General features: G+C 45.2%; 1 protein-coding gene across 2 annotated transcripts in view; it reads right to left on the reverse strand.

Moving 5' to 3' along the window:
• LOC139228270 (solute carrier family 26 member 9-like) overlaps positions 1 to 15,175 on the reverse strand; it is a 130,621-nt gene that overhangs the window by 7,847 nt on the left and 107,599 nt on the right. For both annotated transcript variants that reach the window (XM_070859453.1, XM_070859452.1), the window contains 2 exons: positions 11,927 to 12,072; positions 3,199 to 3,276 (listed from right to left, as the gene is read on the reverse strand). In XM_070859453.1, coding sequence (XP_070715554.1) covers positions 3,199 to 3,276; positions 11,927 to 12,072 — 224 coding nt within the window. The remainder of the gene's footprint in view (positions 1 to 3,198; positions 3,277 to 11,926; positions 12,073 to 15,175) is intronic.

Genomic DNA, 15,175 nt, shown 5'->3' on the forward strand with positions numbered 1-15,175 from the left:
AATGGGATTTAGGGTTATTCAAAATGAGCCAAGGAAATATTGTGTGTAGGTGGTCTCGATGCACTCCTGGCGGCCTCCCACATTCTACCCTACGTAAACTTGAGGTGATCCAAAGCTCGGCTGCCTGTGTCCTAACTCACTCCAAGCCCCATTCACCCATCACTCCTGTGCTCGTTGACCTACATTGGCTCCCGGTTAAGCAACGCCTTGATTTCAAAATTCTCATCCTTGTTTTCAAATCCCTCCATGGCCTCACCCCTGCTTATCTCTGTAATCTCTTCCAGCCCCACAAACCTGTGAGATGTCTGCACTCCTCTAATTCTGCCCTCTTGAGCATACGTGATTATAATCGCTCAACCATTGGTGGCCATACCTTCTGTTGCCTAGGCCCTAAGCTCTGGAACTCCCTGCCTAAACCTCTCTGCCTCTCTACCTCTCTTTCCTCCTTCAAGACGCTCCTTAAAACCTACCTCTTTGACCAAGCTTTTGGTCACCTGCCCTGATTTCTCCTTATGCGATTCGGTGTCAAATTTTTTATCCCATAATACTCCTGTGAAGCGCCATGGGAAGTTTCACTACTTTAAAGGTGCTATATAAATACCAGTTGCTGTTGTTGAAACAGTTAGTGTATTTATTCCCCCGCTCTTTGTCTGCCATTTAATATATTTCTTCTTCAAGTGTTATTTCCCTCTTAAATGTACTCATTGACTTTACCTCAATAGCCTCTTGTGGTAAAATTCTTCGGTATAGTTTTTGTCGAAGTAATATAGCAATATTCTACACGGGTTTTAAAAATCAATACAGTGTCAATGGGAGTGTTGATAGACATGAAGAAATCCTTGGCTATAAACTAGCAAAACAAATCCCAAGTTGTGTAATTTTTCCAATTTGAGAATTAGTTGACCTGTTGAAGACATAGGGGTTGATTTTTCCCTCCCATTGGGTACGACTGACAGGGAGGGTCTAGGCCATAGTGTCCAATCATGAAGACATGTTTTGTCATACATATCTCAGCTAATGTAAAAAGGGGACATGATTCTTTCAAGATTTTGAGTTTGGCTCAGGTTTGATATTTGGGCTGGAAAGACCCAGCAAGAATCCTTTCCTTGTGCAGGGCCTGGCAGTGACTTGACATTGCATGTTTGGCAGTCAGCCAAATTTGCTTAAAGCTGGATAATTGTATTTTGTTACCTAATTAAAATTTGTCATGGCAGCCCAGCCTGTTGGCCTATGTGCACGAGTGCCCTCAGCTATTATTATACTCTGAAGTTTGTGTAATGCCAGAAGATTAGCAATCAAAACTCAAATATTAAAATGTTGTAACTGAGAGTGTTTATACACAACAAAACATTTAGACTACTCTACCGACTCTACTCTGTAGGAGTATATGATGGTTTGTAGGCATTTAGAATTTGATCATGTGTCAATGGCAGCAGGACCGTGGTACTCCCACAGCAAACAACGCACCATCGTATCAATTAGACAACCTTCCAGCCTCCGGCAATGCCCCGATCGCAGGCTTTGGGGATCATGAGATCGGGGGTTGGAGACATGGAAAATAAGCATCGCTTTCTACTGGACCTGTATCAGAGACTGGTGGTACAGAGATGTAGTCTAAAGCGGGGCTGGAGGAGAGGGGAAGTAGCACTCGAAGGATGCAAGTCTCTGCTATTTTCCCGCAGACCAAACACCAGAGCGTTTGCCAGTTAGTGAAGTGAGTGGGAAAAAAGTGAATTTGGTAATTCGGGGGACGTGAAAGTCGGAGCTTGAAATATGAATTCGTGAATGCACTGTGAAATTGCACATGTCCAACGGACCATTTATCCTGAAGGGGTTCTGCGGTGCTGGGTGCTGTCCTGCCGCTGTTGCTCATATTGCAAGGGAAAGTTGACTTTTCAACAGCTGTGCAGGCGCAACCTTTTAAAAGTTACCATTTTCTTTGGTGCTGTCCCCTCCCCCTGACGTTAACAAGACTGCTTTGGCCCTCTGCACATTTTGCCCGACTCTGCCCCCAGCCTCGGTGTTTGCACTGGAATGTTGCGGCCACGCGGTAGCGGAGTGGCTGGAAACGCCATCTTGCTGGGTGCGCATGTCTCCCGCGGCAGCTGGCAACATCACATGTCACGGGCGAAAAATTCGGTTGGATAGCGCCACCCCCCCCCCCACCGCGAGCGGCCCGAAAGGGTTAACGCCAGCGAGCGTCGACAGTAGGCAACTTTGGTGTGTCGGTACCTGCGGCGTTGAGGAGTATCGCCCGGGAGCGGAGCGCCGGTGTGCAACGCCCCCCGGTAGCGACACGGAAGCAAACTTCGGTTTGCTCGCCACCCTTAGCGACCCGCGGTGATCTCACCAGAGAAAGCCTGGCGTGCAGAGCTGTCCCGGGCGCTATGGGAATGCATAGAAACATAGAAAATATGAGCAGTAGTAGGCCGTTTGGCCCTTCAAGTCTGCACCGCCATTCAATATGATCCTGGCTGATCCTCTATCTCAAAAACCATATTCCCACTTTTCCCCATACCCCTTGATGTCTTTTGTTTCTCGAAATCTATCTAGCACCCTCTTAAATATATTCAGTGGGTGGCCTCCACAGCTTTCTGTAGTAGAGAATTCCACAGGTTCACCACCCTCTGCGTGAAAACATTTCTCCTCATCTTGTATCAGGTAAGGTTGATTTTTGGAATTTTTTTGTTGGGATTTAACTTTATTTGGGGTGAGTAATGAATAGGGAATGTGTTTTGTGAATTTTGTTGTGATGTTTTTTTTGCTGGGAGACCTCTCTCAGGGCACTACGAAGTTGGCTCTTTAGTGCGGGATCTTCAGTTGCTCACCTGGCCTAGCGCCCTGAGAGAAGTGTGGAATGTCTCCCTTCGCACTCCGCTCCGCTCACAGGGCGCTGAAACTGAATTTTGGTGGGCCCACACTAAAAATCTTCCGGCGCTAAATTTAGTGCCCGGGCAATATTAGCGCCTTAGGAGCCCTTCAGTGGAATTTCTAGCCCCATGTGTTTGCTGCGCATGCCACAGGAGAGTTGGTGGCAAGCTCTTATTATAAGTGGAGAGTAAATGGTCAATGTTTAGGGGGGTTGTAGGGATTGGGAGTGAGGTACACTAGGATCATTTGCTCTGTTCTACCTTCCCGGGGAATGGAGGGATTGACAGTACACGATCGTCAGGTGCAGCTGGCTTCAATGGTTCTTACCTGTTCCAAATCCTGATCGTTATCATTTTCATCACTTGACATGTCCTCATTCATATAGATCGCTGCAGCCCCGGAGACCTAGAGAATATCAAAAGAGAACAACCTTTAAAATTACTGGTGAAACCTTGGCCAGAAAATTTGGGTCCAAAAGTACCTGGTGGTCCCGGGGGAACGTATAATTACGGTCCGAGGCCTAGTTGCGCAGCCCAGTGCAGAGGCCCACACATCCCAGGAACATAAGTGCAACCTGTGATCACATGGGCCTGGACCACCAATAAACATGGAGTATTTTCATTGATAATAATGGTGAGTTCCGAGCTCCCATTATTATCAATGCAAATATCCCCAAAACACATAAACACAACACAATAAATAAAAAAAAACCTCACATGTTTAAAATTAATTGAAACTGAAAAAAAAATTTTTTTGATTTTTTTAAAAATATGTTTTAAAAATAAATTTACCTTAATGGACAGGATAAATTTAATATAATTAAATTTTTCGATGTTTTAAAATGCTTACGCTGGTAAAACTAGGCTATACGCTTGCTTTTACCAGGCGTAACAGTTTGAAGGACATTCGCTGGGCAGGAGTTGGGCAAATAGCCCAAATCTCCACCTGTGTACGTCTTACTCCCGGAGATGTGGACATTTTGACTGATCAATGATATCGTTCTTGGCACATGACTGAGAACCGGCATTTGCGAGACCACTTCAGGTGCGTGCGCACATCGTATGCACCCAGAGAGACCACAATTCATGACCGATTATGACTAACTATTGAATTACATTTGGTAAGACAGTTTGTTGGAGGTAGCTAAATAGATACGTGGGCTGATTTATATTGTACGTTGTCCATATCATCATAGGTGGTCCCTCGAAGCGAGGATGACTTGCTTCCACGACAAAAAAGGATGAGTTCACAGGTGTTTCAATGAAGGATCTATTATTCCAGATCCGAACTACATCGTGAAGGGTGGACGATGCCTGTGCTTGTATTTTTTTTTAACATGTGGTGGCCAGGCTTGACAGAGCTAGATCTTGGTCCAGCGGCAAGGATTACCCAAGACTAACTGGTGACCAGCTTTGCTGCACAGACCGAGCGCGCACGCATATCGCAGTGTGGGCTGGCTCGTGCTATCCCTTGGCCCTCGCCTCTTCTGGGCCGCAGATTCACGCCTCTCCTGGGCTCCAGTCATGATGACATTGCTAAACAATGTGCTATGGCTGCTGGTGCTGTGGAATCCTTTTCAATTGCCTCAAGGCACAGATGTCAGAGACCTGTAAGCAATGGAACAACTGCGCACTAGCTACATTCTGCTCGTGGCTTTTTTGGACCGTGATACTTTCTACAATTTTGGGGGAAGTCTGCACACAAAGCAGAATTCATGTTGCCACCTCAGCAAGCCCATTGCCATCAAAATTAGGTGGCCAGCGCTACTTACCATGTTTGCCATTTGCAATGCAGAAGAAAAAAATATCTCCTAACATGGGCCTCCCTAAAACCAGAGGCACTAACATTGCCTCATTTACCTTACAGAGTTGCCACTAGAAGTGCAATAAATGTAAATGCTTAGTCCAATGCTAATTTCCATTGAGCTGTGGGTTTCAAAGTGCTCCATTGTTCTGGAACAGTAGATAGATTATCCAGTGCTTTGTAAAGCAGGGCATGTGTTCAAATCCCTCCAAGGCCTCGCCCCCCTCCCTATCTCTGTAAGCCCTAAGTGGAGGAAGAGCATCCGGGAGGGTGCTGAGCTCCTCGAGTCTCGTCGCCGAGAGCATGCAGAAAACAAGCGCAGGCAGCGGAAGGAGCATACGGCAAACCAGACTCCCCACCCACCCTTTCCTTCAACCCACCTGTGACAGAGACTGTAATTCCCGTATTGGACTGTTCAGTCACCTGAGAATGCACTTTTAGAGTGGAAGCAAGTCTTCCTCGATTTCGAAGGACTGCCTATGATGATGAAGCTCCTGCAGCCCTACAACCCTCTCAGAACTCTGCGTTCCTCCAATTCTGGCCCTTTGTGCATCCCCGAATTCCTTCGCCCCACCACTGATGGCCGTGTCTTCAGCTCTCTGGGCCGCAAGATCTGGAATTCCTTCCCTAAATCTCTACGTCTCTCTACCTCTCTCCCTTCCTTTAAAACAGTCCTTAGAATCGAGCTGTCTGACCAACGTTTTGCTCACCCGTCCTAATGTCTCCTTCTTTGGTTCAGTGTCAGTTTGTGTCTGATTACGCTCCTGCAAAGCGCCTCGGGACATTTTACTATGTTAAAGGTGCTTTATAAATGCAAAATGCTGTTGTTGACTTGTGTTTGATATCTATATACAGAATTTTACGTTAATTCTATGAAAAATTCTGTAAAAACCTTTGCTGCAGTACTCTGACTTACATTTACCCTTCTCTTGGACTGTTATACATATATTTGTTAATGATTTCACCTTGACACTCGCAGTCTGGCAAATATTACTTCAGTTACCTGATAAGAGGCTGGTACAATTCAAGAGTCGCTGGGTCAGAAGGGCAGTATAAATGTTCAGAAATGTACGAGTGTACACAGTGTGGCACTTCAACATCAAACAGAGGAGTAATATTCCAGAAACACATTGCTTTAAATGGGAAAATACTTCTGTTTACTTTATTAGGAAAGCAATTAGGAAAGCAAATGTTAGCAAATGTTAGCTTTTGCTACAAAGGGATTAGAGTAAAGAAGTCTCACTACAATTATACAGGGCATTAGTGAGGCCACACCTGGAGTATTGTGTACAGTTCTGGCCTCCCTACATAAGGTAAGATATACTTGCCTTCGACAGAGTGCAACAAAGGTTCCCTAGACTGGTTCCTGGGATGAGGGGATTGCCCTATGAGGAGAGATTGAGTAGACTAGGTCTATATTCCCTAGAGTTTAGAAGAATGAGAGGTGATCCAATTGAAACATATAGGATTCTTACATGGCAGGCGATCCCCAGGTGGGCAGAGAAAATGTTTCAAGGACACCCTCAAAGCCTCCTTGATAAAGTGCAACTTCCCCAATGACACTTGGAAGTCCCTGGCCAAAGACTGCCCTAAGTGGAGGAAGAGCATCCGGGAGGGTGCTGAGCACCTCGAGTGTCATCACCGAGAGCATGCAGAAAACAAGCGCAGGCAAACCAGACTCCCCACCCACCCTTTCCTTCAACCACTGTCTGTCCCACCTGTGACAGAGACTGTAATTCCCGCATTGGACTGTACAGCCACCTGAGAACTCACTTTTATAGACTGGAAGCAAGTCGATTTCGAGGGACTGCCTATGATAATAGGATTCTTAAGAGGCTTGACAGGGTTAATGCTGAGAAAATGTTTCCCCTGGCTGGGGAATCTAGAACACGGAGTCACAGTATCAGAATGGACTGAGATGAGGAGAAATGTCTTCACTCAAAGGGTTTGAAGTTATTTTTGTGGGAGCGAGAGGATCAGGCGTGCTCCTCCGAGCCCCCGGGCCACTGCTGTACGAGATTCCCTCAAGCCCCCCCCGAGACCACCCCCTCTCCGGACCTACCTTTTAACGGGCCTGGGGAACAATATAGCCAACATTGAGCCAGTGGCCTGCCACGCGGCACACGTTTTCTGCCTGCAGCCCACCAGTTGCATATTAATGAGGACTGCCCCTCAAAACGGACCGGGTCTTCTGTTGGGGCTGGCGGGCAGCCAGTTGGCATTCTCCACCGGGTGCCCAAACTCCGCTCCGGGGGCAGGGGAAAGGGGGGGTATCCAACTCCAAATCTCCTTCCCTGTTTTATGCCCCTGCTGAGTCTGTCATGTGTGATTAAAAGCAATATCTGACTGATCGAACGATGCATCGAAAAACAGGAAAGTGCTGGAAATACGCAGGGCAGGATCTGGGTTTTTTTTTCCAGATGTTGATGGATCTGCTGTGCAACTCCCAACGTTTTTTTGTTTTCATTTCACATTTCTAGCATTTGAAGTTTAAAAAAAAAATCTCGATTTATGGATGTGTTCCTCTCTGTGCAAACACACTGTCACCAGGACACTGCCGTACAAATACCGAATCAGGACACACAGGCAGATATTGAGTGGCTATATTTTGAGTGCCACTGCCAGTGCAGAATGTAATTTGGACCTTGAGATTCTGACTGAGGCTAATTATTATTTTGCAACGTATATTGACTGAGGAAAACGATTGTAGCAGTTAATCTATTTTCAAGGTGGGCCATATGCATCAGAAAAGTGACTGCACTTCAGAAGTAATTCAGTGGCTTTTCAATGTCCAAGGTTGTGAAAGGTGTTATAATCTTTCTTTCAAATCAGTATAATGCTGGTTAATGGAGATTCAATGCAAATATGTGTGATCAATCCAATTGCACTTTCTTTGCACAGGGGCACATAAACATGAACTTGTTATTTTGCCTTTCAGCAGTAGGTGGCGGTCCAGTTTGGAAGCCTGTGTTGAGGCTGCTCTGTGACCCACGATGGGTTCACAAGATGAGTACAGATGAAGGAGGCCATCTTGGGTCTTATGAGCTACAATCCTAGCATAGCATGGTCCAATAGGTTCTTGAATGAAGACTTTCATCTCCCCTATTGTTGCTGGAAGTCTAATTATTCCTTATCAATTATTAAGTGCCAGTTGTGGCTCAGTGGATAGCACACCTACCTCTTGAGAGTTCAAGTCCCACTTCAGAGACTGAAAAATCAAAAAATCTAGGCTGACACACCAGTGCTGCACTGTTGGAGGTGCTGTCTTTCGGACGAGATGTTAAACCGAGACGTTAAACTGCTCTCTCAGGTAGAAGTAAAAGATCCCATGACACTATTTCGAAGAAGAGCAGGGGAGTTATCCCTGGTGTCATGGCCAATATTTATCCCTCAATCAACATAACAAAAACAGATCATTATCACATTGCTGCTTGCTGTGTGCAAATTGGCTGCTACATTTCCTAAAGTTAAACAGTGACTACACTAAAGCACTTTGTGATGTCCTGTGGTCATGAAAGGTGCTATATAAATCAAAGTCTTTCTCTCTTCTTTCTATGTGTAAAGAAATTCTTCCTGACTGCAGTTTTCAGTCGTCAACTTGAGGCTATGCTACCTTTTCCTACCAGCATGGTTTCTTTTGAAGTAGTGTTTTTCTGTAACAATTTAATATCTTAGTTGCCTGCTTTCAGCACTAGAGAGCCTCAATTACTCTAATTTACCATTAGGGCTCAATCATCTGACACTGGGCTTCAGTCTCGTGACTCTTCTCTCGATTGCTTCCCGGGCTTGAGTATTTCTCTTGTTTCTCGGTGAGCAAAACTGGAAACAGTTCTCAAAGGGCACAAGCCCAGTCAGAACACTGCTCAGTTTTAGCAGGACCTCCTCTAACTGATACTGTACTAATTTGCCAATACACATCCTGTCGCATGGTAGCAGTTGATGATTCTGCTATTCTCAATGACACCTCCTCTGAACCCATCTTGTGCTTCTTTTCTTGTCCCACTACCATCTCCTTTACCGTGTACGATCATACCTGTCGTCATTGAATCTCTCCTGCCTTCCACCCTATCACAGACCTTTCCTTTCCTCCCCTCCCCCCTTTCCTTGTCCCTGCACTTGCTTAAAAACTTGTTACATCTCTAAATTTTCCCAGTTCTGACAAAAGCTCGTGGACCTGAAACGTTAACTCTGTTTTTCTCTCTCTGTTATGTATGCAAACCTCACCAATGTGTAAGAATTGCCACCAGGAAGCACACCTATGAGAGACCTAAGGAGACCTAAAGGAGACCTGTGCACCCTGGGGCAAGCAGGTATAAAAGGTGATTCACCATGCTGCTTCCTCACTTTTGAGTTACATTAAGGAGACCAAGGTCACAATGGTTTGAGCTTACAACACAGTCTTGTGGAGTTATCCTGAACAGGTGCTGCCTGACCTGCTGAGTATTTCCAGCATTTTTCTGAGTTTCTGCCAAAATACTTCCCTTATTGCTGCTCCATGTGCTGGGTATCAAGTCTACCAACAGCTTCAGCTATCTCTCAACCTCAGCGTTAGTTAGCACTACACTGCTTGTAGAGTAGATAGGCTATCCACATTTTCTTACAATGCACAGCACTTTTAAAATTGAGAATGCTGGAAATAATCAGCGGGTCTCAGAAAGGGCTGGCTTATGAGGAAAGGTTGAGCAGGTTGGAGGTTAGAGGGATGAAAGAGGATCTTATTGAAACATATAAGATTCTGAGGGGGTTTGACGGGGTAAATGCTGAGAGGATGTTTCCTCTCGTGGGGGAATCGAGAACTAGGGGACATAGTTTCAGAATAAGGGGTCACCCATTTAAGGCGGAGATGAGGAGGAATTTCTTCTCTCAGAGGGTCGTGAATCTTTGGAATTCTCTACCCCAGATAACTGTGGAGGTTGAGTCATTGTAATATATTCAAGGTGGAGATAGACAGATTTTTGAACTACAGGGGAGTCAAGCATTATGGGGAACGGGCGGGAAAGTGGAGTTGAGGCCAAGATCAGATCAGCCATGATCTTATTGAATGGCGGAGCAGGCTCGAGGGGCCAAATGTCCTACTCCTGCTCCTATTTCTTATGTTCTTACGTTCTTAGATCAGGCAGCATGTGTGGAGAGAGAAACAGACCTGAAACGTTAACTCTGTTTCTCTCTTCACAGATGCTGCCTGACCTGCTGAGTATTTCCAGCTTTTATTTCAGATTCCCAGCATCCGCAGTGTTTTGCTTCTGTTTTAAAATTACCCTGTCCGTTTACACGTTTGACCTAACTCCATGTGGAGCTTCCTGGCTCCCCAGCTTGTCTTGAACTTTCTTTGCCACCCCCCCCGCCCTAGTGTGGTGTCATCCACAAACACTTTAGCACTTTGTGTTGAGTGCCTGAGTTCAGGTCACTGATGTAATCTCAGGGTGAGATTTCCACACACATACCGTTTGCAGTGTTTGTTTTGCACTGGTACACTGTGTGAAATACACAGCTGTGTACAATTTGTCAGTGGCATTCGATGAGATAGTTTTAATGACATTGTGTAGCTCTGCGCTCCAGTATAATGTGCCAGAATGTCGAATTCCATTCACAACACAATAACATTTGTTTATTCCTCGCCAAGTCTGGTACTATGTTAATGTTTTCAGACACTGCTCAGTGTATTGGATTTTTAGGTTTGGTAATGGATAGATTTGTTCTTGGTATAAATTGTTCAGTTTTATATTTTATTTAAATAGTGCAAACACTTTCAGTTCATTTCTTAACCTTTGACTTTTTAAATTAGTTTTAAAGTTATGTTGTCTATAATTGCTAATTTTAGTTAACATTTTTCCATCTGATTGCTGTTACTTTTTTCCTTGCTCTCTCTTTTTAAAAAAATGTCCTACCCTCTCCGGACCCTGGTACACCACATACCAAATTCTCCGCCAGGTGGTCTGGTCCCAGAGCTGTGACAGTGTCTCACTGACTAGGAACGAGGAAGCGTTTAGTCCCCGCCACCTTACAGATCTGTAATCAAGACCTGCACAGACCACTTCCATCCATAGCCTTTTACAAAGAACTTGCTCACATTTATGCCATGCTGATTTAGAAAGAAAAGAAAGACTTGCATTTATATAGCGCCTTCCACGACCACCGCACATCTCAAAGCATTTTACAGCCAATTAAGTACTTCTGGAATGTAGTCACTGTTGTAATGTGGGAAACGCGGCAGCCAATTTGCGCACAGCAAGCTCCCACAAACACCAACGTGATAACGACTAAATAATCTGAGGGATAAACATTGGGCAGGACACCGGGCAGAACTCCCCTGCTCTTCTTTGAAATAGTGCCATGGGATCTTTTACGTCCACCTGAGAGAGCAGACAGGGCTTCGGTTTAACGTCCCATCCGAAAGGCGACACCTCCGACAGTGCGGTGCTCCCTCAGCACTGCACTGGGGTGTCAGCCTAGATCTATGTGCTCAAGTCTCTGGAGTGGGACTTGAACCCACAACCTTCTGACTCAGAGGCGAGGGTGCTACCCGCTGAGCCATGGCTAACACTGTTACACTTTTGTGAAAACAGTAAAAAAAAATTACGATACACTTTAGTAAGAAAAAGAGAATTGCAATAGTGTTTACTCTGACGAACTTGGTGCTAGATTCTGCTTCATAAACAGTTCTTAATGAAAAATCTTCACAAAGTGAAAGTACAAAGGGAAACAATTGGGATTATCTGCTATAGATAAGTGATACCTGGTGAATTTGAGGCAGTAAGCTAATCGGATGAGCAGCATAAACTGAATCCACTGAATTTAGCTCTTGTTGTTCAAGGCATTATCTGATCTGCTGGATTGAATTAGGTGTGACTTTGTTACAAGTAACCGTTGTACAACAATAGCTTGTATTTATATAGCGCCTTTAACGTAGTGAACGTCCCAAGGCGCCTCACAGGAGTGTTATAAGACAAAAAAAATAAATTTGACGCTGAGCCACATAAGAAATTAGGGCAGGTGACTAAAAAAGAGGTGGGTTTTAAGGAGGAAAGAGAGGTAGAGAGGCGGAGCGGTTTAGGCAGGGAGTTCCAGAGCTTAGGGCCCAGGCAACAGAAGGCACGGCAATGGTTGAGTGATTCTAATCAGGGATGCTCTAGAGGGCAGAATTTGAGGAGCACAGACATCTCGTAATCTGTTTATTACTGCGCAAGGATCAAAGCAGTCGTTCATATTTTTAAAAGTAAATGTGGATGCTTAAATATAAAAAGTTCTTTACTTTTTCCTTGGCTGCATCCTGTCTGTTTTCGCTCGCCTTGGCCAACGTATACAGGACTGCGTCGTGCACTGAGATGAAGAGACAACTGCGCTCCAGCCCACCCTCGTCAAACATTCCACCATTCTCGATGTCTTCGTACACTTGATCTGTTGTACGGAAAAAAAACCACACACACACAATTATAAATGGACATCGGGACTATTTCAAAAGCTGTAAAACGAATCCCTCCTGCCTTCAAAAAAATCGACTTTTCTTTTTGACCTTTCCTTATCCACGCCCTCTTGCTGCACAGGTTTGCGGAGAGTGACACTGCTACCTTTTCAGTGGCAGGTGCCACTCTACGATTAACCAACAAGGCCACTGGGCCTAGTGATGCCAATTGGCCGAGGTGGTGAGAAGTAATTCTATCAGATCCAGGCCATGGGAAGTCGTGGTGACTGACAATCTGGAATATTAATCGGACCGAATTTAGTGGAACAATTTGCCGGGGCTGTGGGAAACGTGCAGGGGAGTGGGACTAATTGGTTAGCTCTTTCAAAGAGCCGGGCAAAGCACCATGGGCTGAATGGCCTCCTTCTGTGCTGTATCATTGAACGATTCTAGGATTTCAGCTCAACTGTGGTAGAGCAGAACTAAACTAAAGCTCGGGTAAATTTAGAATCCACTTTTAAATGGTGGGATTCTCAATTAGACTTTCAATTAGACTTTCAATTCAGCTGGCTAGAAATTTGGAGGTGAGCCACGTTTAGTTCTGGCTAGAGGAGAGTAGATTGAATTTCGATGAATTGAGTTGAAATGAACCCAGATCAATATCTTTTATCAGGCAGTTGCACGGGCCCTGAACCTAAGTCGACAGGGTTGTGAAACGAAAGGGTGTCATGCTTCTCAGCGACCCAGCTTCTTTTGCAACTGTAGGCTCATTGTCGATGTTATGTATGTATGTAAACCTCACCAAAATGTAAGACTTGCCACCAGGGGGCACACCTGTGGGAGACCTAAGGGTCACCTGTGCACCCTGGGGCAAGCAGGTATAAAAGGTGGTTCACCATGCTGCTACCGCACTCTGGAGTCTGAATAAAGAGACCAAGGTCACAACAGTTTGAGCTTACAATACAGTCTTGTGGAGTTATTCTGAACATAACAGCCGATGTAACAGGGAAAGGATCCAAGCGGATCGGCATTGTTGCCACAATCACCAGCAATGATTTGATATTTAAAAAGCAAGTTCACAGTTACTGCAAAAGCCTGGAGCCCGTGTGATGCTAACATGATAATGGAATGAATTGTGGCCTCAGGAAGAACATAATATTCACAGCTCTGACCTTCATTGGCCCCTCGTCGCCATGTTGTTTTTAGTGATTGTACCCGCCACTTTTACAAATTGACTGTTGTCGATGAATGAGCTCGGATATAAAGTGGGCAGTTGCCTCGACAATTACCGATTTCACTGCCCAGCCTCTTGTCTTGAGAAGAACTCACTTCAAAAAAGCAAACAGCTGTGACGTGATGAAAGATTGAAAGATATTGAAAGATTGAACAGGCTTGGGATTCTTTGCTCAAGAGAAGAGAAGATTGAGGGCTGACCTGATAGAGATCTCTAGGATCATGAACGGGTTCGATAGGGTAGACGTAGAGAAAATATTTCAACATACAGGGGAGACCAGAACTAGGGGCCATAAATGTAAGATAGCCACCAATAGGGAATTCAGGAGAACCTTCTTTACCCAGAGAGCGGTGAGAATGTGGAACTCGCTGCCACAGGGAGCAGTCGAGGCGACTAGCAGAGATGCATTTAAGGGGAAACTGGATAAACATAGGAGGGAGACAGGAATAGAAGTGTATGTTGATGGGGTTAGATGAAGAAAGGTGGCAGGAAGGATCGTATGGAGCATAAACACCGGCATAGACCAGTTGGGCCGAATGGCCTGTTTCTGTACTGTAACTACCATGTAAAATCCATGGTGTTCCAAGTAATAACAGATACAGCTCTAAATACAGAGACAATCAGCCTCACCTTACAAGTATACAGGTTTTTAAAAAGTTATTATTTGATTTATTTTTGTACTCATCAAGAGATGAGATGTCAGGGCTGGGATGATTACTCTAAGTCAGTATGAAGCACTCCAAGGTTAGGTGTAACACTGCCTCGAGGCAGTGTAAGGCTTTTTGTTCTACAAAGCAATGCACCTTGATTCTTGTTTCAGGCAGGTAACTCTACTGTAACAGTGTGACAGTTCCACGTCAGGAGCTGTTACAACATAATTAACTAGAGAGGACCAATACAATTCTGATGTGAACTTGTTCTCACTGGACTGAATTGACACAGGTCGTCTACAGCCAACAATGGCTTGGAAATATATCGCTGTTCCTTCATCGTCGCTGGGTCAAAATCCTGGAACTCCCTCCCTAACAGCACTGTGGGAGCACCTTCACCACACGGACTGCAGCGGTTCAAGAATGTGGCACACCACCACCTTCTGAAGGGCAATTAGGGATGGGCAATAAATGCTGGCTTTGCCAGCGACGCCCACATCCTGTGAACGAATAAACAAAAATTTAAAAAACACCACTCAGGCTCGATTTACAAAACCTTCTTTACCAAGAGCTCTAGCCACAAGCTTTTGATGCTCCTGAGACTGTACTAAGAGTTTGTTCATAAGCAAGTCTTTTCCAAATGGGGAAATTAAAAAAAAAATTGTTAATGGGATGTGGGCATCGCTGGCAAGGCCAGCACTTTTTGCCCATCCCTAATTGCCCTTGAGAAGGTGGTGGTGAGCCGCTTTCTTGAACCGCTGCAATCCGTGTGGTGAAGATGTTCCCACAGTGCTGTTAGGGAGGGAGTTCCAGGATTTTGTCCCAGTGACGACAAAGGAACAACGATATATTTCCAAGTCGGGATGGTGTGTAACTTGGAGGGTTAACTTGAAGTTGATGGTGTTCACATAAGCCTGTTGCCCTCGTCTTTATAGATAGCAGAGGTCGCGAGTTTGGGAGGTACTGGCGAAGGAGTCTTGGCGAGTTGCTGCAGTGCATCTTGTAGATGGTACACACTGCAGCCACGGGGAGGGAGTGAATGTTGAAGGTGGTGGATGGGGTGCCAATCAAGTGGGCTGCTTTGTCCTGGATGGTATCGAGCTTTTTGAGTATTGTTGGAGCTGCATTCATCCAGGCAAGTGGAGAGTATTCCATCACCTTTCTGACTGTGCCTTGTGAATCTGTGAATATAGCTTAAAGAGCCAGATTATAGTG

This window comes from Pristiophorus japonicus, chromosome 17 (genome assembly GCF_044704955.1).
Source record: "Pristiophorus japonicus isolate sPriJap1 chromosome 17, sPriJap1.hap1, whole genome shotgun sequence".
Classification (NCBI taxonomy): Eukaryota; Metazoa; Chordata; class Chondrichthyes; family Pristiophoridae; genus Pristiophorus; species Pristiophorus japonicus.